Source organism: Rhineura floridana, chromosome 8 (assembly GCF_030035675.1).
Source record: "Rhineura floridana isolate rRhiFlo1 chromosome 8, rRhiFlo1.hap2, whole genome shotgun sequence".
Taxonomy (NCBI): Eukaryota; Metazoa; Chordata; class Lepidosauria; order Squamata; family Rhineuridae; genus Rhineura; species Rhineura floridana.
Genome location: NC_084487.1, coordinates 34,267,711 through 34,289,974, shown reverse-complemented (window position 1 = coordinate 34,289,974; position 22,264 = coordinate 34,267,711). Strand labels below are relative to the sequence as shown.

The 22,264-nt window shown below is 42.4% G+C and overlaps 1 protein-coding gene across 2 annotated transcripts in view; it reads left to right on the top strand.

The window, feature by feature from the left end:
* LOC133390366 (protein mono-ADP-ribosyltransferase PARP12-like) overlaps positions 1 to 22,264 on the top strand; it is a 36,976-nt gene that overhangs the window by 1,384 nt on the left and 13,328 nt on the right. For both annotated transcript variants that reach the window (XM_061638834.1, XM_061638835.1), the window contains exons 2-8: positions 1,237 to 1,372; positions 4,647 to 4,911; positions 12,229 to 12,330; positions 13,976 to 14,099; positions 16,060 to 16,255; positions 18,945 to 19,065; positions 21,867 to 21,963. In XM_061638834.1, coding sequence (XP_061494818.1) covers positions 1,237 to 1,372; positions 4,647 to 4,911; positions 12,229 to 12,330; positions 13,976 to 14,099; positions 16,060 to 16,255; positions 18,945 to 19,065; positions 21,867 to 21,963 — 1,041 coding nt within the window. The remainder of the gene's footprint in view (positions 1 to 1,236; positions 1,373 to 4,646; positions 4,912 to 12,228; positions 12,331 to 13,975; positions 14,100 to 16,059; positions 16,256 to 18,944; positions 19,066 to 21,866; positions 21,964 to 22,264) is intronic.

Here is a 22,264-nt window from a genome sequence, read left to right as displayed (position 1 = left end):
GTCTCTCTCCCCCCCCCAAGTTTTTCCAAGTTTAGCTTGCTATAGTTATGCCAGATTCCTTTCTTGTATCAATGTCTTTCTGCCCTAACAATCCTCTTCCAATGTGCATTAAAGACTTACCTGACCTATCAGTGGAAGATTTGTGATTCTTGCTATCATTTATGTTTGCGCACAATTGTTGATACATAGAAGGAAAATGGAGCATGGCGATGGGGTGGCTGGTAAAACTTACAATCTTTTTCATTGGTTGGGTTTTTACTTCCTCATGACCTTGCCATGGAGATCTTAAAGCAAAGTATGAACTTTTCTGCAGGAGTAGAACACATTTCTCTGTTGCAGCAAAAACAGCAGTTTTGTAAAAAAACAAATTTTATTATGGTATAAGCTTTGGTGGAGTACAGTCCACTTCATCAGATGCTTCCGCTCATGTGACCCTTTCTTTCTCCATTCACCTGTTCACTCCTAATCATGCATTTCTCCTTTCACAGACATCTTTTGACTTAGGGAAACTTACAATGATGAAATTTAAAAAATTCCAACTTGTTTTTAACTTCCGACTTTTATTGACAATGTTAACATACATATGTTTGTGTGAGTGTAATGCTCTATGTATTTAGAGCAGTGGTTGTTAGTCTTTTTCTCCCATGGACCACTTGAAAATTGCTGATGGTCTTGATGGACCACTTAATTATTTTTCTGTCTGCTGTAGCAGTTGTAATGTGCTCTGCTAGATATGTACAATTTTTAATTTTATTTTTATTGTTTCTTTTGTTTCTTGTATTTTATTGCATTACAACTTGCATTTATAGAATTCAGATTGTAATACAATAAAATACAGTATACAGAAATAAAAGAAGCAGTAAAAATATAATTCAAAATCAGCATTTAATGCGGGCGTGATGCAGACCATCTGAATGGAGCTCAATGATGCCTGGTGGTCTGCACACCACAGTTTGTGAACCCCTGACTTTGAGGTTTCGACAATTAAGTGGTATACAAATTTTAAAAATAAATTATCCAAAATCCTCTTGGAAGATGACTGAGCCGACTGGCCTATATGCATTTACCTGGGAGTAAGCTTTGATAAACATAGTGAGATTTACTTCCAATTTAACTTGTGTAGAGTTGGTATGTGTGGTTGCCCTTGGCTATGCACAATATGCAACTTTAATTCATATTTGATGGTTAAAAACAAGATGCAATTACAGGCATGTTTAATGTTTTCAAAATTTATAGGAGACAATGCAAGTTCATCCATGACTTTCATTCACCCCATAACCTTCCTATCCTAAAAGAGCATGGGCTGGAAAGCTTAAAGAATGATGAGTTGTGTCAGCTGCTGCTTCAGAATGATTCTTCACTCTTGCCTGAGGTGAGGGCTACCACATATGATTGATGATACTCTTTAAATGGATTTCTCAACAACCAGTGTGCAATATATTGACCCTTGGACACTTCTGGAACTTGGTTAGAACTGTGAGAACTCCAGCTTACACTTATTTATTGTAAATGAAAGTTATTAGTCCTTGTAGCTGCAGTGTGCTAGCTTAGGCTTTTGTAAGTTTAAGTACAGAAAAGAAGTGGAGCCGACCATAGCCATTATTATGAGTGAACAAAACTAGCCAGGATGTTGCGATTAGAGCTGAAAGATTGGAACGCGCTTCTGTCCTGGTGCAAGGAATGTGCTTTGTGCCTGATAGAGAGATAAGGAAAGGGTCACAGTATGCACTGCCTAAAACGCTGCAGGAATGTGATGAAACCTTCTTTATATTTGTGCTTCATGTGTATGCATCCCCGTGTTCTTGAAAATATATGCCAATTGCTGTTCGTGTGTCGCTACAGTCTTCCAGAAATGACTGACCCATATGCGTTCCTCTCTGTTGGTTGTTTTTGGTCCTAAAGGGAGGGAGCATAGGAACATAGCATACCTTATGAGGAGTCAGGCTATCAGTCTATCTAGTTCAGTATTATCTACACTGACTGGCAGTGGCTTTCCAGGGTTTCAGGCAGGAGTCTTTCACAGCTGTGTGCCTGGAGTTGCTGGGGATTGAACCTGTCCTGGGATATTCTGTATGCAAGGCAGATGCCCTACCACTGAATTATGGCCCTTCCCTATATTTGTAAATCTTCTGTGCCTAATTGTTCAGAGGTGATTATTACTTGCTACAGGCAATTGGGTATTTACAAGCCTTCAATGTTACTTAAGCAAGTCAGTTCTGCAGCTTATGATATTTCTGTTGCAGCTTATGATATTTCTGATGTGCTGGACATGTTTTCCAATGCAGGGTAGTGGAACACAGTAGAGAAGTCTATGGAATTGGAAAAACAGAAGGGAGTAGAAAAAGAGGAAGACAAAAGAAGAGATGGATTGATTCCATAAAGGAAGCCACAGACCTGAACTTACAAGATCTGAACAGGGTGGTTCACGGCAGATGCTACTGGAGGTCACTGATTCATAGGGTCACGATAAGTCGTAATCGACTTGAAGGCATATAACAACAACAAACCTCTTTGAGTGGCACTTTAATGGCCTTTATGTACTAGCTGAAAACATTTTTTTTATTATGGTGTTCAGTGGCCTTAAATGTTAGGTCATTGTATTTAGTTGATTTCTGCTGTTATGGTTGGTTCTGTTTTGTTGATTTCTAAGTTGTTTGTTTATTAATATACAGACTCCCATGTCAAGTCCCAAAACAATGTACAACAATATTAAAATGCATTTCAAAACTTTAAAATCCAGGAAAAAAATGCAACTGAAAAACTAGAACAGAGTTAAAAATAAAATATCCTGAGTTCAAGCACCAGCATAGGCTATTATGCTGTGCTGTGCTCTGCCACCCTAGTCAGAGGCAGCATGCTTCTGAAAACCAGTTGCTGGAAGCCTCAGGAGGGGAGAGTGTTCTTGCACTCGGGTCCTGCTTGCGGGCTTCCCCCAGGCACCTGGTTGGCCACTGTGAGAACAGGATGCTGGACTAGATGGGCCACTGGCCTGATCCAGCAGGCTCTTCTTATGTTCTTATTATAATCTTGCCCTGAAAAACTATTGAAAGGGAAGGGTGGATGAGATACAAATATAATGAGAAGTAGTCAAGACAAGAGCAAAGACAAAGCAGTGGGCCTAGGCACAATGTTTTGGAGGAAAGGGCTCCGTTAGTGCTTATTTGTTAGCAGTAATAACTGGGAATGAAATCTTCATAATTGGAGACAGAATGTGCATGGTGTTGATGTCAAACGACATGAGATGGCTATTGCCATCTTGGCACACTTGTGGACTTCCTGAAGATCTCACTGGCTACTGGCCAAGACGGTTCTGGATAAGATGCAGCGCAGTTATCACTAGGGTAGTACTTCGAGCTGTCCTAATAATTTTTTGCGCTTTCAGTGCTGCTTGTCCAGCTTCTAGAGTTTTGATGCAAATTGCAGAGTGCATTCAGGTGTGCCGTCATTGTTCTGATGGGGAAATTAAATAAGTATATTGGGATGTAAGATAAAGATTGACAGCTGTGGCACAAGTCATCTCTGCATAACATTTGCTCAAAAGTAGAGGGAAAATCATCTTGGGCTTTCAGAAAACTTTAGACATGATGGTTCAACAGCCCTCTACAAGACACATAGCTTAATAATTTGATTAAATATTTTATTACTTTTTAATAGTAGAGATGTGAAGGTTCAGAAGAAAACTGGGTTGAGGGCAGAGGAATTTAGTCTGCATTCCCCCCCCCCCGTGCCTTCTTATATCTGGTAACTAATTTTCTGTTACTGAACATTGCTGTGTTTAGATGTTGCTGTTTATTCAAGTGAATTAGAAATGCAAAAAGTTTGCATGACAGCAAGGAAATAAAACTCTGCAGCTTGCTTTCTATTAGGGCCTATGTGTATGACCAAATAACAATAATGTAACTGAAGACCACTCCAGAAACGTAACCCTTTTGGTAACTAGACTAATTATTAGCCTACCAGACCCAAGTCACAGAAAGGAGTCCACTACTACTTTAGAAAGCCAAATTCCTTATAGGATCCCATTGCTTACATCATTACTTCTAATACCAGCTCACAGTTTCCAATGCTTGTGTTTATGAAGTCAAAACCACACCACCCATGCACCAGAGAGAGGTATATGCAGATGTGGGATAATCCAGAAGTTTCCAGATTAACAAAAGATGTTTAGGTGGGGCAACAGCTCCTAAATAGGTGAGCCCCTACCAAACAGCCCCACAATAACTCAGTGGCATGGCAAGTTGGCTGGCCAAGTGGGGGGAGGGGAACTGACAACCAAGCGGGAGGGGGAATAGAATGGAGTGGCTGGAAAGGGAGAAGGGGACATTCCCAAACATGCCAATGAAGACTGAGCATGCTTAGTGTGCATGGAATGCTGTTGGGTGTGGCAAAACAAAACAGGGTAGGAGATGGAAATAGAATGGAGTGCTGGAACCCTGAACAAAGACACTCTATGCTGCAGCAGTCTTGTTGCAGGGCTGCATTTGTGTTTCTCTTAACTCAGTGTCCCTTGAAAACAGTTAGGGCATTGCTAGACTTGTGTTTACATCTTTTCTTGGATTAATATACGAGTCTACAGCAGACTGTAGTGTGTTTGCTTAAAAGGTAATTGTGTTTCTTTGGTTTTTTTCTTTCTTTTTCGTTCTCAGGTATGTCCATACTATAATAAAGGGGATGGACCCTACGGATCTTGTAACTTTAAGAAGATATGTGTCAAACTTCACATATGCCAGTACTCCCTCCAAGGAGAATGCAGGTTTGGGAGCAACTGCAAACGCTCACATGACATTTTTAACTCCGAGTGTTATGAGAAGCTGGAAAAGCGGGGGATGAGCAAAGCCCTGATTAGTAAAATTTCCTTGACCTACAGGAACGCATATGCCATCAAAAATAACACATCATCACCTTGCAAAGGTAGAGTACTTCATTTTCTTTTAAAACACTATAGAAGTCCCCAGTCCAGTTAGCACAGTGGCAGCCATCCAGCTGTGTACCTCAGGAACAGAGGCGATGTGTATGTGTGTATTAGGGATGTAAAGATCTGTCAATTGCTGTTCTCTTAGTTTCTCATTATTCCCATCTTAAATTCAGTTTGCCACATTTCTGCAGCAATTTATGATTTTTTTTAAAAAAAGATCCTCATGAAAATTCTTAAGTGCAAATTTTTCCTAATAAACAATTTTGTAGACAGCCTTGACTAATGTCAGGGCTGTGGAGTCGGTATGCCAAACCTTCGACTCTGACTCTATTTTTCTACTGTCCGACTCCAACTCCACCCAAAATTGATTCCGACTCCACAGCCCTGACACTGACACACAAAATGTTTTCCATCTTGAGTTATGGTGAAATGCTCAAATACAGCTGACTTGGGAAGCTTCTTTGACTTTGTGAATTTATATTTAAAAAATGTGTCAATCAAAATTACAAATATTTTTCCTGAAAACTAAAAAAAGTATAAAATATAAGTATAACATGATATATTTACCATATACTGTTATAATATAAGTTTTTATTTTGAAGTCGGAGTCGGTACATTTCTTCCGACTCCACCCAAAATTGCTTCCAACTCCACGACTCCAACTCCACAGCCCTGACTAATGTAACCATTTTGCTAGCCATTTCTCTTCATATAATGCATTTTGGCATGTTATTTTCACTCATATAGTTGCTTTTATGCACATTTTCCCCTAACGTACAAATCTTTGTAAACATTGGTTGGCAGACTGCATCACAAAATTTGAATAAGTGTGAATATCAAAGGATGGCTGTGTTTTGGTTCTCATATAGTTTCAGAAAGTGTGAATTTGATAAATTCGATCTGAAATGCGAATTGAATCGATATTCTCGCCCATCCCTAGTATATGTGTGTGAGATGTATAGATATATATATATATTGCCCAGTGAAGGAGATGGGAAGGAGGGTCTTTAACTACTCACTTGACAGTTTCTTGAATGGCTTTCCAAGATAGGTGAAGACAACCTTACAAGTCAAATAGTGGGGCCATGTGATCAACTATTAAGTTGGCCAGCAATTTGGACATGTGAACATAGGAAGCTACCTTATACCAAGTCAGAACATTGGTCTATCTAGCTCAGTATTGACTGTGCTGATTGGGAGCAGCTCCCCAGGATTTCCAACGGGTATCTCCCAACCCTGGACCTTGTGTATGCAAAGCAGATGCTGTATCACTGAGCCACAACTCTTCTGTCAACACTTCCAACTTTTATCTCTGTATATCCACCTGAAGGAGCCCTGGAATGTTTATCATTGAGCATGATTGGAGGAGGTCTCTTCCTAACTGTGTGCTTGTTCTTGTGTGTGAGAGAAAGGTTATGGAATGGGTTACATTATGTCACCACATGTTGGCTGTTGCCTTTCATTTATGGTGCCTGTATGGTCATCATTGGGAGCAACATTGTGATAAATGATGATGCAGTTGCTAGGGGATCTGGGGCAGTGGCTGTAACTACTGTGTTAACTCTCTTTTTCTGCTGCTGTTGTGCTTTTGGCATTGTTCCTGGGAGAGACCATAGGATAGCAACTAGTTATCTGGCGTAACATCCTGTAACCATCTAAGCTGGACCATATTGGCCTCTCCAGTGTCCAGAACCTCTGAGGAAATACCTTAGTGTTACAATACTACCATCTTTCAAATGTTGCCTGGCCAGTATCAAAGTACAACTGCTTCCTTATCTCTACCAGAAATTCTTGCAAGTAACACATGCAAGAATTACATTTGCCCTGTTTGTGATGCATTACATGGCCAGCTCAGTGATGGTGCAGGGCAACTAGTCAATATAGTATGCTGCCCCAGATATCTTATCCCCCTTACCAACAGCAGATTCTAAAGCTCAGTAACGAAGGTTGAGCAAGCATCAGAAAGCTGTAAGTTGGATTTTACGCAGGGAAATTGGGACAGTGTTTAATTATTAGAGACATAACTTTCTGGAATAGTCTCCCTGGGTCAGTTGTAAGATCAAAAAGCACTTCTAGATTCAGGGAAGAATTCGGAATTATCTATTTGGGATGTCTTTCTGATATGGGAGACCCAGCGCCTGCAGGAAGAGAAGAACACTGCTGCCCAGGGAAGGAGAGCCTGCTGCTGCTGGATCACCATCTCCACCATCCTTCCCTGTGGACTTCTGCTGCCAGACATACATCTGCAGGACCAGGCCCCAGGTACCCAGCCAGCTGTGACTGATTCCCATCACCTGTCCCTCTTTGGAGGGATACATAAGCAGGCTGGCTGAGGTGGCCTGGGTTTTTTTGTGTGTGCTGTGTCTGTTTGTTTGCTTTTTGTTTGCTTTCCTCTCTGCGGCTGCTGCTACAGTGTGCTTCTCCGTCACTGCCGCCGTTGCGGCTTTGCCCATAGAGACTGCTGCTGCTCTGTGCCTGGCCTGCTGTCGCCTTGTGGCCGCCGCGGCTTTGTTTCTCGCCGCAGCTGACGTTTTTGTGGGCCTTTACCATCATCTGACTGTTTAGGTGGGAAGAAGAGAGATCTTGCAGCTGGCATCTGCGTGCACAGTATGCGGGCCTAGGTTTTGGCATGTTGGCTGAATTTGAATGGTGTGGTTGTATAGTGAGTGTGTGTTGTGTGTGTGTGTATGTTTGTATATATGGTTGTTTGTATTTTTGTATTATAGTTTACAATGTGCCTGGGGAAGAGATCTTTCTATCAAGTGGGGAGACTAGAGGGGGCCCCAATTGCCGTAGTGACGGGCAGAGGGAGGTATGGTGTTATGAGAGGGACATGCCAGGTAAGGGGAACGCGGCCCAGACATGTAGTGGCTGTGCCTTGTTCCGGTCCCTCTCATATCCGCAGGGTTGTTGGTTGTCCTCTCAGCCAACCCTCAGATCTCCAGTTGCTGCTTCTTAATGCCAGATTGGTACAAAATAAAACCTCCCTCATCCATGATTTGATTATGGATGAGGCAGCCGATCTGGCATGCATAACCGAGACCTGGGTAAGCGAGCAGGGTGGAGTTAGTCTCTCCCAGCTCTGCCCACCAGGGTATTTGGTTCAGCATCATGGGAGATCTGAGGGTCGGGGAGGTGGGGTTGCTGTGGTCTATAAGAGTTCCATCTCACTCACCAAGCACCATGTCCATGCAGTTACGGGTCTGGAGTGTTTGCACCTTGTGTTGGGCCAGAGGGACAGACTGGGAATTCTTTTGGTGTACCGCCCACCTTGCTGCCCAATGGCTTCCCTAACTGAGCTGACGGAAGTGGTCTCGGAGGTATTGTTGAGATCCCCCAGACTATTAGTACTGGGGGATGTCAACATCCATGCCGAGGCTTCTTTGTCTGGGGCGGCTCAGGACTTCATGGCCGCCATGACAACCATGGGGCTGTCTCAACATGTTAGTGGCCCAACACATACATCGGGGCATACTCTTGACCTTATTTTTGCTACTGGACATGGGGATAGTGATCTGGATGTGGGGAGTCTTACATCTCTCCCTTTGTCATGGTCAGATCACTGCTTGCTGAAGTTTAGACTTTCAGTGGCCTTTTCCCTCTGCAAGGGTGGGGGACCTATTAAATTGGTCCGCCCCCGGAGACTAATGAATCCTGATGCTTTTCAAAGGGCTCTGGGGGATTTTCCGGCTGATAGGACTGGCGCACCTGTCGAAGCCCTGGCTAATCTGTGGAATGCAGAGATGACCCGGGCTGTTGACACGATCGCTCCTGCGCGCCCTCTCCTTTGTAGAGCTCATACAGCTCCTTGGTATACTCCGGAGCTAAGAGCGATGAAGCAAGATAGGAGACGGCTTGAGCGGAGTTGGAGACGAACTCCCGACGAATGCAATTATGCGCTGGTTTGTGCTTCTACCAAGCGGTATGTAGGTGCGGTGAGGGTGGCGAAGAAACAACATTTCGCCGCCACTATTAAGTCATCTCTCTCCCGCCCAGCGGAGCTTTTTAGAGTTGTCCGAGGGCTACTCCACCCTGGCCCACAGGATATGGTAGATACATCGGTAGCCCGCTGTAATGAGTTTGCTAAGCACTTCCAGCATAAGATCTTATGCATTCGTTGGGACCTAGATTCCCATTTTATGACAGTTAGTCCTAATGAGGTCTGGAACACAGTCTAGTCATGTTTTGTTGGATGAGTTTCAGTCGGTTCAGTTCGAGGACGTGGACAAAGTGCTTGGACAGGTACGTGCAACCACTTCGGTACTTGATCCTTGCCCCTCTTGGCTTATAAAAACTAGCAAGGATGGAACAGCTGGCTGGGCCAAGGAAGTGATAAATGCCTCTTTACGAGAGGGAGTGGTCCCTGGCTGTCTGAAAGAAGCGGCGGTGAGACCACTCCTGAAAAAACCTTCCTTGGACCCAGAGGACTTTAACAACTATAGACCAGTGGCAAATGTTCCATTCTTGGGCAAGGTCTTGGAACGAGTGGTTGCTGACCAGCTCCAGGCGCTATTGGATGAAACCGATTATCTAGATCCATTTCAGTCGGGTTTCAGACCTGGTTTTGGCACTGAGACGGCCTTGGTCGCCCTGTGTGATGACCTATATCGGGAGAGAGACAGAGGGAGTGTAACTCTGTTGATTCTCCTTGATCTCTCAGCGGCTTTTGATACCATCGACCATGGTATCCTTCTGGAGAGACTTGCGGAGTTGGGTGTTGGAGGCACTGCTTGGCAGTGGTTCCGCTCCTACTTGGTGGGCCATCTCCAGAAGATAATACTTGGGGAACATTGCTCGACCCTGTGGGTTCTCCAGTATGGGGTCCCGCAGGGTTTGGTCTTGTCTCCCATGCTCTTTAATATCTATATGAAGCCGTTGGGTGCAGTCATCCGGAGTTTTGGAGTGCGTTGTCATCAGTACGCTGATGACACGCAGCTCTAATTCTCCTTTTCATCTTCTTCAGGTGAGGCGGTCGATGTGCTGAACCGTTGTCTGGACGCGACAATGGACTGGATGAGAACTAACAAACAGACTCAATCTGGATAAGACTGAGATGCTGCTGGTGGATGGTTTCTCTGGTCAGATGGTGGATACATACCCTGTCCTGGACGGGGTTACACTCCCCCTAAAGGATCAGGTTCGTAGTTTGGGAGTCGTTTTAGACTCTTCCCTATCACTCGAGGCCCATGTAGCCTCGGTGGCACGGAATGCGTTTTACCAACTTCGGTTGGTAGCCCAGCTACGTCCCTATCTGAGTAAGGAGGACCTTACATCAGTGATTCATGCTCTGGTAACCTCACGTTTGGACTACTGCAACACGCTCTACGTAGGGCTACCTCTGAAGACGGTTTGGAAGCTACAGCTAGTGCAAAATACAGCGGCCAGACTGCTAACAAGAACTAAGCGGTCTGAGCATATAACACCTGTTCTGGCTCGCCTGCACTGGCTTCCAATATCCTACCGGGCCAGATTCAAAGTGTTGGTATTAACCTATAAAGCCTTATACGGCGCGGGACCACGATACCTGCAGGAACGCCTCTCCCGTTATGAACCGGCTCGTACACTACGGTCTACTACGAAGGCCCTCCTCCGGGTCCCGACCCATAGGGAGGCCCGGAGGGTAGTAACAAGATCTAGGGCCTTCTCAGTGGTGGCCCCCGAATTGTGGAATAGTCTCCCCGAGGAGGTACGCCTGGCGCCGACACTATTATCTTTTCGGCGCCAGGTTAAAACCTTTCTCTTCTCTGAGGCATTTTAATCTAAGTTATTTATGTAAATGTTGTAATTGGTATTTTAGATGATGTACTTTTATATTTGTTATATTGATCTTGTAATTTTATTATTGTATATGTTTCTATGTTTGCCGCCCAGAGAGCTGTTTGCTAGTCGGGCGGGATATAAGCTGAATAAAATAAATAAATAAATAAATAAATAAATTTTCTTCTCATTTGGTGCACCCAAATGAGTGCTGCGTACACACCATACATCTAAAGCACATTCTTCCATAGAATCCTGGGAATTGTAGTTCACTCTTTACAGAGCTACAATTCCCAGTACCCTTAAAAAACGACAGTTCCTAGGATTCTTTGTAGGAAGTCATATACTTTAGATTTATGGTGCGTACACAGCTTTAGTGCACTTCCAGATGGGTGTTTGTGGTGCGACTAGCTAGCACTTTTTGTTGTTGTTGTTGCAGTGTCTGCATTATATTGTCATCAAATTACTAGCCCATACTTTCGCCCCATTAAATCTGGATTTATCCATTTCGGGGGAAATCTGGTAAATTAAAAAAACAGCTGTTCCTAATGATCCATTTGAGATATCTCAACAACCCATTTACAATATTGAGCCCCTAGTTTTCTTCTAAGATCACTTTTGAAGACTAGTTTTAGTAATTCTAAAGATCTGTCAGTTGATTTTTTTAATCTGTGATGGGCAGTAGCACATGCAAACTCCCCAAGTTAAATTGGCTAGAGACTTTGGAAGTTTCTTTACCTTCACATGAAGCATATGACTTCTCTTGGTATGCAGCCGTGTTTGTCATAGAAAGGGGGATGGAGTTCCACATGTCCCAGAAGTGTGTAAGTACAGGCATTGGTCCAGTTCTCATTGAGGCAGGAAACCTCTGTGTGCTTTTTATCACATCAGGTGTGGGCTTGCAATGTCCTCTATTTTTTTTAAATCCCTGCACCTATAAAGCTAGCATTGCAGGGAGATTGCTAAGCTAGACCCCTTTTCCCTGCCATCTCATTTTCTATGTGGGTGGAATGTTTTATTTTTGTATGGAGGGGCATTGAGTCATGTACATTTGTATTTGAAGCGGCACAACCCAGGCACAGGTTTACTACCTCAAAAAGAAAAAGGCCCTGTGCCAGAGCTGTAGTCCACCATGCTGCTGCTGATTGTGTTATATACTACTTGTGTATGAGGTTTACAAGTATAAAATCCATACTTAATTAAAATACACAATAAAACAATTCCATCAAAGCATTGAAAACAACCTAATTGACTAGCCTCTGCTGATTTGGCTCAGTACTTGGATTGTGAGGGGGAAACTAGGGCCCCCCTCAATGTAATACATAGGCCTTGGTAACCAAATCATGCCCCCACCAGCCTTCTAAACACAGTACCTAAGGAGGCAGACCCCACCCCTGCCATTTTTATAATTGAAGCACTGACATGTATTTTATTCACTTGAGGGAGAGCAACACTGATTGTGTTTGTGAATCTCAAGTACACGGAAAGCAGAACAGTTGAAATATCTCTTTTCTGTCTTGCCTTGAGCCAGAATATGTGTTTTCCTACTCTCTCAGAAAGAAGAGAGAGCAGTGGTCAGGTGCCATTAACCACAAACAGCAGAGAAGAATCAGATACGATATGCTTATACCACATTAGGAAAAGTTGCAGCTTTCAAGGTAAGTTAAAATAGTTGTATCTTGTTTGCTTTCTCTTGTGCATATATATGTGTGTGTGTTTTGCTCTCACTTTTGGTTTTTATGTGCTTTCAAGACTTTGCAAAATTGATCTATTAGTATCATCTCAAAGAAACTGTGACTTAAGCTGTATTTGTTCATTTTATTTATTATATTTGTTTAGCTTTTATTCATTTAAAAATAATGTATCTGTTGGCTTGCCATTCTACCTCTTTTGCTTGCCCCTGCCTGCAACAGATTTATTTATTTATTAGATTTATATCCCGCCCTTTCTCCCAGCAGGAACCCATGTACTTTGAAGAAGGTCAGCTGCATTGACCCCTTTACTTTATCCTGCCCTTGCACTTCTAGATTGAGTTGTGTCTCTCTTAATTAGTGCAAAATTGACGATATGTCATAGACATTTCCCTTACAGGGATATCTCTTGAAACTTTCCCCCCCTGAGGATTAGATTCAATACTACCTGCTTGTGATAGACAGAGGTTTCGTTTTCAAATCTGTAAGTGTCCTTGCAATTATCTTCCCTACCTGGTTAATTTATTATGTATGCCTTTATTTAATAAAATTATTTGTTGTTTTTTGCACTTTAAAAAAAAGCTCTCAAGGCATCTTAAGAGGAAAATATACTATTCCTATGTTACTATTACAATAACAGCATGAATTTTACTGGTCTTCAGCACCTTATGTGAATGTCTGGCTGTTAAATTAATTACAAGATGGCTGAGCTGCTCATATGATTCATTGCAAAGTAGGCAGATGAAATTCTCAGCAGACATTATGAAAAGCAATTCTTATAGAGAAAGGGTAAGTATTACCATGTTTGATCTTGTCAAGGCCACATCTGAACTATAGTACCATCAGCAAACATTTCACTTAGCTGTTTCAGAAGGGAGACAGCAAGACCTCGTCATAGAACTGCTTTGACCATTCCACATAGTCATTATGTAACTGGTCGAGACAATATCTTTGGGCTGATCTGGCTTGGGTGAAGTGATGGGGTGTGCACATCTGCCCTGCCCTTTGTCCATGTAGAGATGGCATGTCTAAAGCTGGTGAAAACTTCAGTGCACATAGTCTTCGGTTGCGTGATGCAGCAAATATTTGGTTACTTAGCTGCATGATTGAGGCCTACACTACATTGGCTACTATGCAAGCAGGCCAAATTCAGATGTGCTGTCCTCCAGACTGGGCCAGATTATTCAGAAGATAGGTGCAGCTTTTTTTCTCTCCCCTTCAGGTTCCTTTTCCCTTTTGTATCATGTCTCTGAGATTGTAATTAAATTGTAAACTGCCTTGAGTGCTTTGACAGAAAGGTAGTATATAAATGTAGTAACAAATTTTTAAATAATTAAACTGTCAAGAAAGTCCAGATGTAAACTCACTGGCCACATTCAGATGTCTAGCATAACGCAAACAATCCTAAGTGGGCCTCAGGCTTACACAGTCCCATCTCCTCAACCCGATGGAGAGTGCAATTAAATGGAAGCTTCCAAGCTCCTCGTATCCCCTAGCAAGCATTTCTGTTTGGCTCCTCATTCTGTGTATTGAGCACTAGCTCCTTAGTGTTTCTACTTTTAACCCATGGACAGTAGGCCAAGGATCTAAAAACTTTGTTTTATCTGTCTAGAAAAATGTATTCGAGTTCATTTCCAGTTCCCATATAGATGGCAAATCTTTGATGGTACCCATTGGAAAGATCTGACCAATATGGAAAAAATTGAACAGGCCTACTGTGACCCATTTAATGACAGGTATATATACATTAATAATTTGCTCTTGCTTGACTCTGAATTGTACTGGTACAGGTCTATCTCTGACACTTGCTGCTTGTTTACACCTTTACATTTTCTTGTTAGTTAACTCTGCTGCTGCATTATTACTTGATTGTTGTGCTTTGTCTTCTTTTTATAATTTAACTGCGTTGTAACACACAAAGCCTTCATTAAAGTTGGCATGAAAGATTCTAAATCTGCTTAGGAGTTGTGTGGGGAAAAGAATCAAAATGCAAGGGGTGTGTGCATGTGGTCTTTTAAAAGCAATTTTGTACAGTCTTTGACGTCTTCTTAGATTCATCCATGTTCCAGCTTTTTTATTTTTGAGGAAGAAAACAAAGTTTCTAGGTCTTAAGGTGGCAGAATGTGACTTGCAAGTGTGGTGTTGGACAGCTGCTCTGCCTCTGCCTCTCTGCTTTACATAGATACTGATCAGAAAGGGATATTTAAGATCTGGACATTGATAAGAGAACAGTTCTCTCTTTCCCTAACCTATAGAGAGTCTCTTTCCAGCCTTTTTTAAGGTTTTGCAGGTAGAAGGAAACCATTTGAAGTAAAAACATTGTGGAAAGTGGGTGTCTATCATCAAGTGAAACATTCAAAATTGGAGGGAAACTTGGGAAGCTGCCTTATACCAAATTGGGCCATGTAGCTCAGTATACCAGGACTTGTAAAACATTCTACCTCAAGGGCTCACTTGAGAAACTGTTGGTGCAGGGGCAGAGCCAGTCACAGAATGGTGGCAGATGAAGGCAGAGTTTGGCATAATCAGCTGGTACAACTTGCCACTCTTTTGGCAAGGAGTTCCATAGCTCAGCTTTCCTCAAGCTAAGTGCAGACATTTGCTGTGGAGATATTGTGACTCAGCCTCTCCATTTTAGGGAGAGTCTGCTGATCCAGAGGCTTTACATCAGGTGTGGGAAACCTTCGGCCCTCCAGATGTTGCTGAACATAAACTCCCATCAGCCGCAGCAAGCGTAGCCAGAGATGATGGGAGTTGTAGTTCAGCAACATCTAGAGGGCCAAAGGCCCTTTGACACTTGCTTCCTACTCCTACAACAGCTTTCATCTCATCTCATCCTTTCTGTTCCTAGTTTATTATTTAAAATATTTTTATAGTTTTGTTTTTAAATCAGCTTAGAAGAAGCTGTTTGTTTATGTATACCCTACCCCTGGTTCCTCCTTGATGGTTTTCCGGAGATTTTTGAAAACCATCTTGTTCGGAGAGCCTTTAGGAGGGACTGATAGGAGAGCCTGAAACTGTTTTTAAGCTTTTTATTTTTATTTTTACTTTTTAGTCCCTTTAGTACCACTCCCATATGTGTGTGTGTGTGTGTGTTGTATTTTATGTATTTTAATTTACTCTAACGCTTTTGTGTTTTTATTGTGTACAATCTTATTATGTATGTGTGCGGTTTTATTGTAAGCCGCCCTGAGTGCCCTATTATATTTTAAATAAATAAATAAAAATATTAACCTTCTGTCTTACTTTCTCATTTCCTTCAACACCTCCTCTGTCCTTTTCCCCTCAGAGACAGACCTTGCAGTGGTGTCACTGTGTAGCCAATCAGATTTGGCTGTGTGATTTTGACCTTGAGGTTAGATGAAGGTTATTTCGAGTAAAGCATTCTTCCTCTGAATTAGCTTTGCCTACTCTCAGCAGAGTATCATGTAGCTGTAGCCAATCAAAATTGGTTGTCACTGTTTCTAGGAAGAAGGCCAGTCTGAAAAAGGTGCAATTGAGAAGGGAGCATTCACTACTCCTTAAAACACCTTTAATGATGAGAGTACTCTTAGTTAAGGATGGAATAACAAATTCTCATGCTGGTTGCACAGAGTAGCAGATCTTGGCATTATTAGCATTTAAGAATCAAATTTCTAGTTCTTTGAAAAAATGTTTGTGCACTCTAAACCCCTTCTTTAAACCAATTGTCCACAGATTTTCCTTCAGCAGGGCTGGAAAAAGCTCCAACCATCCAGACATCATATTCTCCAATATGGCTTGTGGCCCTGCCAAAATTAGACGCCTCTCCACAGCCTCTTCTGTAACCAAGCCCCCTCACTATATTCTTACAACTGATTGGATATGGTATTGGAAAGATGAATACGGGGTGTGGAATGAATATGGAAAACAAGTAAGTATCATTGGGTAATGTGGTACTGAAATGAATAAAATTGTGGTGACTCTTCGTATGTTATAAAGTGGTATAGGCAGATTTGTATGTGAAGCTCAAAATCCAGTTGGTTACAACCCTTTGAGATATTTTCTTGCACAATCCTCATTGAAGGAAATCCAAATTGTACAATTTATAAATTGTATAAGGCTACACACATTGATTAGATTTATTTCTTTATTTGGAACATTTCTACCCAGCCCTTTCATACTACTGTTCCCAAAACAAAACATCAAACATTTAAAAACAAAATAATAATAATAATAAAATTACAGTAGAAACAATAATGTAAAATAACTGAGAGCTTTCTTACTGGTGCCCCCACTGTTATGGAATGCCCTCCCCAAAGAGGCTTACCTGGTCCTGCCTCTGTAGTCTTTTTGGTGCTTGATGAAGATATTTTGAGGCTTTTAAATAGAAACTCCACTGAATTTTAGATCAGTTGTATACCTGATATTTTGTATACCTGATATTTGTTGATATTTTGTATTTTAACCTTTTTGTACATCGCCCAGAGAGCCACTCGCTATGGGCGGTCTATAAATGAAACAAACAAATAAATAAATAAAAGAAATACCTCTAGTGATTCTGTGTTGTTTTAAATGTCTGTGCTGAAATTCGTTTACTGTTTTATTCCATGATTATTACTGTACTTTAAGGTTTTATTGTTTGTAAGCTGCAAACAATACAGAGAACACTGTAATTGGCTGGAATACAAATGCTAGAAAAAGGGATAGCTAAATCTTTTCAGGCCGAGGGCCACATTGACCCATGGTCATTTCTCTTGGTGCCACATATCAAAGTAGATGTGGCCAGAGTGTAAAAGTGAGTGCAGTGAGAATTGCAATTCTCAAAGCTGACTTCCAAAAGACCACACTATTTTAAATCATTTTTATCATTTTGTTATTAATTTTTTTGAAAAAATAATTAAATTGTTTGGAGGGAGCACAAAACATTTTGCATCATGGCATCACAAAGGGGGACCCACAAGAATGTTCAGTATATTAAAAATAGTAAATTTCTTTAAAAATCAAGACAAATTGGGGGGGGAAAGCTGGGTACAGATTGCAGGTTAGCTTTCCCTCCTATAAATAAAATAACAACAGCTGAATAAATGTAGGCTCAACTAAGGATTTATAAGGCTGAGAAAAATTTAAAAATGGGCCAGAAAAAACTAAAGAGTAGCCACCTGGAACTTGGTTTTACTATAGAAAAGTGAAATATAAATGACCAGATAAAATCATTAAATGTTAGGCAAGCCTCCCTCAGGAGGGCATTCTAAAGTCAGGCTGTCACAAACCAAAAAAGCCCTCTTCCTGGTAGACATTCGCGTGACCTCTCAAGGTGGGGGCGCCAAGTGGAGGGACTCCAAAAACGACTTTCATGTATGGGCATCTTCATGTGGGAGAAGGCCATCCTTCAGTTACCTGGATCCCCTGCGGTGTAGGACTGTAAGCACCAGTACTTTGAACTGTGCTTGAGACTGGCCACCAAAGCTGGCAGGATACGTTCTCATTGGTCAGTCCCAGTTTGTAGCCCATAAGCTACATCTTCAGTGGCATACAACATGTTACAGATCTGTCTTTGCTACACTTAACAGAACCTGATAGGACTTCAGGTTTTTGTTTTTTTAAAAAACCAAAGTATTCTAAGAGTCTCTTTTTAAAAAATGACTTCATTTAAAAGAAAATGTGGATTTAATACAAACATGTTAAAAGCTTACATTTATCTCTTCAAATGGAAACATGAGCATCTGTCAAATACGGAATTGAAGGGTGCGTAAAACAGAGAACGGGGGGGATTAATCTGAACACTGAAGTTAAGCATTATAAGTGACACAATGGCCTGGTTTGCATAATGCAGTAAGCCAAACTGTGGCTTACCAAGACTGTGCAAATCTGGCTTCAGGAGAGGAGCTCATACATGCTTTGCTCATCCCTGATTCTCTTAGCTCAATGTGGCATGGCAGCTAAGCCAAGGTTTGACTTAGTGTGTTGTCTGAATTCAAGTTCATGGTTAATCATGAGCTGTAGCCAAGAACAGACCTTGACTACAGCTCATGGTTAAGGAGGGGAGAGCTTAGCTGCCATGCAAAGCTGAAAGACCAGGGACAAGCAAAGTGGCTGTGATCTCATTCCCAGGAGCCTGCACTTTTGCACTCAGCTGTGGTTTAACTTAGCATTACACGTGAGTGGAGCCCGTAAGTCACATATATCTATTACTGTGGGCTTTCTGCTGGACTCAGGGACTTGCAAATCACCATAGGCCCTAGAATCCTGTATCGTATTGGCATCAAGCAACGAGTCTTTATGGATTTTTTTATTTTGTGCCTTACAGCTACTTGATTTTGGCAATGTTTTCAGCTCGCAAACTATGAAAATCTATCCCTTTACTATGTTTATAGCTTTTCACTTTGTGGAGAAACTCTGTTTTGCTTTATAGCTGTTACTTGCCTCTCTAAAGTTCCGGTTAATTGCTGCAAATCAATCCCATGGATGTTTGTTTATAAATGGCGAATATTTTTCATACAGTCCACTATGTCTCAAGCGTTCGGCCCAAGTAGATTGTAAGCTCTTCTCAAATCAAGGTTTCAACCAGCTCCTTTTAAAAATGTTGTGCAAACACTTCTTGTTTGGCTCTCTGCTGATAGGATGCTGATCACGCCGCTGCTACACTGTCCAGCCTTGACTTGGAGAAAGCTTATCAGTCCGAAGCATCGCCAACACTCACGTTCTCAGCTGGGAAACACAAATATGAGATTGACTTCAAAGGTACATGCTTTTGCATCAATAGAGATGTGCTGAAACACCATCTGCTAAAACGGGTTGGGAACCTCTGCCCTGCAGGCCAAATTTGGCTTGGCACAGGTCCAAATTTGTCCCACAAGGCTGCTTTCCCCAAACCATGCCCACCTGCCCCAAACCTGGTCATATGTGACGTCAAGTGTGGGGCAGGTACAGACGCAGCTGGATCGGTTGCACAACCTACTTCTGTACAGGGAAGTCAATCACGTAGTTGATCCCTGCAGAAATCAGGCTTGAAGTTGCCACCCATCAGCTGATAGGTGGTGACTTCCAAGTCTGCTGATTGGCAGTGCTTCAGAGCACCATGCAGGGCTCTTTGCCAGCCCTGTCTGGTGCTTTGAAGTCCTGTGGAGCATTACCCGATATCATTATGGCATCAGGAAATTGATTGGCCTTACCCACCTGTCAATTTGGCCCATGAAGGGTAGGGAAGATGAGGCTCTGGCCCGCTGTCAACAACAGGTTTTCCAGCCCTGCGCTAAAAGCTCACATGATGCTGCCTTACACTGAGCTAGAGCATGGTTCCTTCTAGCAGAGTACTGTATACTACAACTAGCAAAAGGTCTCCAAGGTTTCAGGCAGAACTCTTTCCTAGCCATTGGCCTAGAGGCAAATTCAGAAGTGCAGGGTCCCTTCATGATACTCACAGCCATGGCCTTCCCTCTTTTTTTTGCAGCTGGGCTGAGAATGAGATCATTGTTAATGCCTTCTCCCATAACAAGAGACATCCCTATAAGCCAATAAGCATGAAAGTGTCAAGAATAGCTAAGGTTGGGTTAAGGGAGGCCAAAGTAAAATGGCTCAACCAGAGGGCATTATGGGGGTTTTGTTGCAAAGGTCTCCGGGATACTCTGTGCTGGGAAAGCTCAGGCATTTTAGTGCCAGCCAGCCGCAGATTGTTATTCTTAGGGGAGGCAGCTGAGCTAGTTATCTCCTTCCTGATATCAGGAGATTTGGGCATTGTAAATCAGACACTGCCCGGTGTGAACTTTCTAGCCTATTTCATCTTCAAAGATGGTGTCTGGGTTGGATCATTGAAAGGGTGCCTGGATTGGCTAGTTGGCCCCCTTCCCTGTTGCCAGCTAAACCCCATAAAATGAAGGGTGATTCTTCAGTTAGTTGTTCCCCTTTCTATCTACCTTGACTCGCCTATGGATTCTTGTGGAGCCTCAGGGAACCAGGCTCTTGTACTCTGAAGTGAGTATTAGCTAGGCTAGTAAGCTTTGTTATGTTCCTTTTGTCTGTTGGAATCTCTCAGTATGTTATGTAAATGTGTCTATGCCTAACGCTGTTGGGGGTGTCTGGCTTTAAAGGATATTATATGCTGCTCTCTTTTTATATGCACCCTTATGCTTTTAAATGAATTACCTCTCCTTACTTGGTGTGTGTTATTTGGGGCTTTGGCTCTAAATCCAGTCCTTGACCACGATGCTACTGACTACTGATAGTTATTCCAGGTTAACATACCAGAGCAAGGGATTTAACAATAGTCCTGCCTTGGGGGTGACTAGTAGTGCCCTGAGGCCCTCTTATTCAGAGTGGAAAGTTAATTAAAGGGATGGTGGCAGTCTACCTGCCTAACAGGGTTGGTGTTGGTGGTAACTCAGCCATGGGAAGGTGAGTTGCCCGGGAGCAGTTGCCCAGGGGGTTGGGACTGTTCTTGGAAGCAAGGATCCCTTGGGGTCTTGGGCTAAAGACTGAAGACTACTGACAAGAGTCTTCTCAGCGGCTGCCTCACTCTGATTGGTTCCAATCAGTAGGAAAGAACAAGGAAGCATGTTAGAAGACTCTTCTCAGTGGCTAACACACTCCCCTTCCATGCTGATGGTATCATAAGATGCTGGAGACATAGGAACCGGCTGAGACCCTGCTTTCCAAAAAGTATGGGGTCTTAGACCCCCTGAGACCCTCAATGACTATACCCCTGGTCATGCTACCTAGTATTCTATTTAACTATAGATGCTGGAACCATCTGCATTCAAAATATGTGCTCTACCATTGAACTAAGGTCACACAATGGTTGCATTCAGATGATATCTCAGGTTAATAAGCCAAGATACGAATGAGCCTTGTGTCCCTGCATGTGTCCTTGCATGTAGCAAATAAACTTCCATCAAGCCAACTTCAGACCATGGCTTCATATCCTGACTTGTTCTGAAGCTGTTAACCATAGTTTCCTGGTTTGGACAAAATGGGAAACTGTAGTTAACTATAGTCAGCAAAGAGAGGACAGGGCTGCATGTATGGCCAGAATAGCCATTCTTGTTTTGTTATGCCAAGACTGGATAATCCATCCCCACCCCACCCCCTGCTGAGCAGAGCGGGGAGGTTGGGACTCTTTATGAGATAGTAGTCTTTTAAATGGCTTCTTTGATACTGGTATAGTATGTACCTCCCCTGGGGGCCTTTCTTCTAAATCAGAAGTAAAGCATCTCTGATTCACAAGCCAAATAGGTCTTCTTTCCATTTGACTCCACATTAATTGATTTCATCTCTGCTTTTAGTATGGTGCTAACACCAGCTTCATGGGGTAACATCACTTGGAGATGAAGTTTCCTAGACGTAGGATTCTAACAGATTTTGAAGAAAGGAATGTTCTCTAGAAGTTTCTGACTCTGCTTCTTTTTCTATTTTAAGATATAAATCGAAACCGGTGGTATTCAAATATTAAGAGTATAAATGGCTTTGGCAGCAGATGAGGGTTTCAAAAGGAATGAACATTGTTTTATATGTAAGCACCGTTTTATATTTCTGGGTTTTTCCCCCAGCCATGAAACAGAAAAACCTACATTACCTGACAGTACGAAGTGTTCATAGACGACCTCGGTTTGTGTCTTTAAAGGAAGTAGAGAAGAAGAAAACCAGGTTGGTGATCAACGTGTGTATAGAGAGAATGCTTTACAGAATGACGTCAGTGACTTATGACCTGGAAAGGGTCTAAGCCGAGGCAGGAGCATTTAATTGTTATTGTGGGCTTTGCTTGGTGTTGCCATGACCTATGTAAGGCTGTGCTGTGTGTAAGGCTGTGCTGTGGACATCTTAAAGTTTTTTGAGTTCAGTAATACGGAAGGCACAGGGACTGAAGCATTAGACAGTAGTCAGTGTTAGGACTCGGAGCAGACCCATTGAGGTTAATACAGGAATACCCCACTATACAGACCTTCAC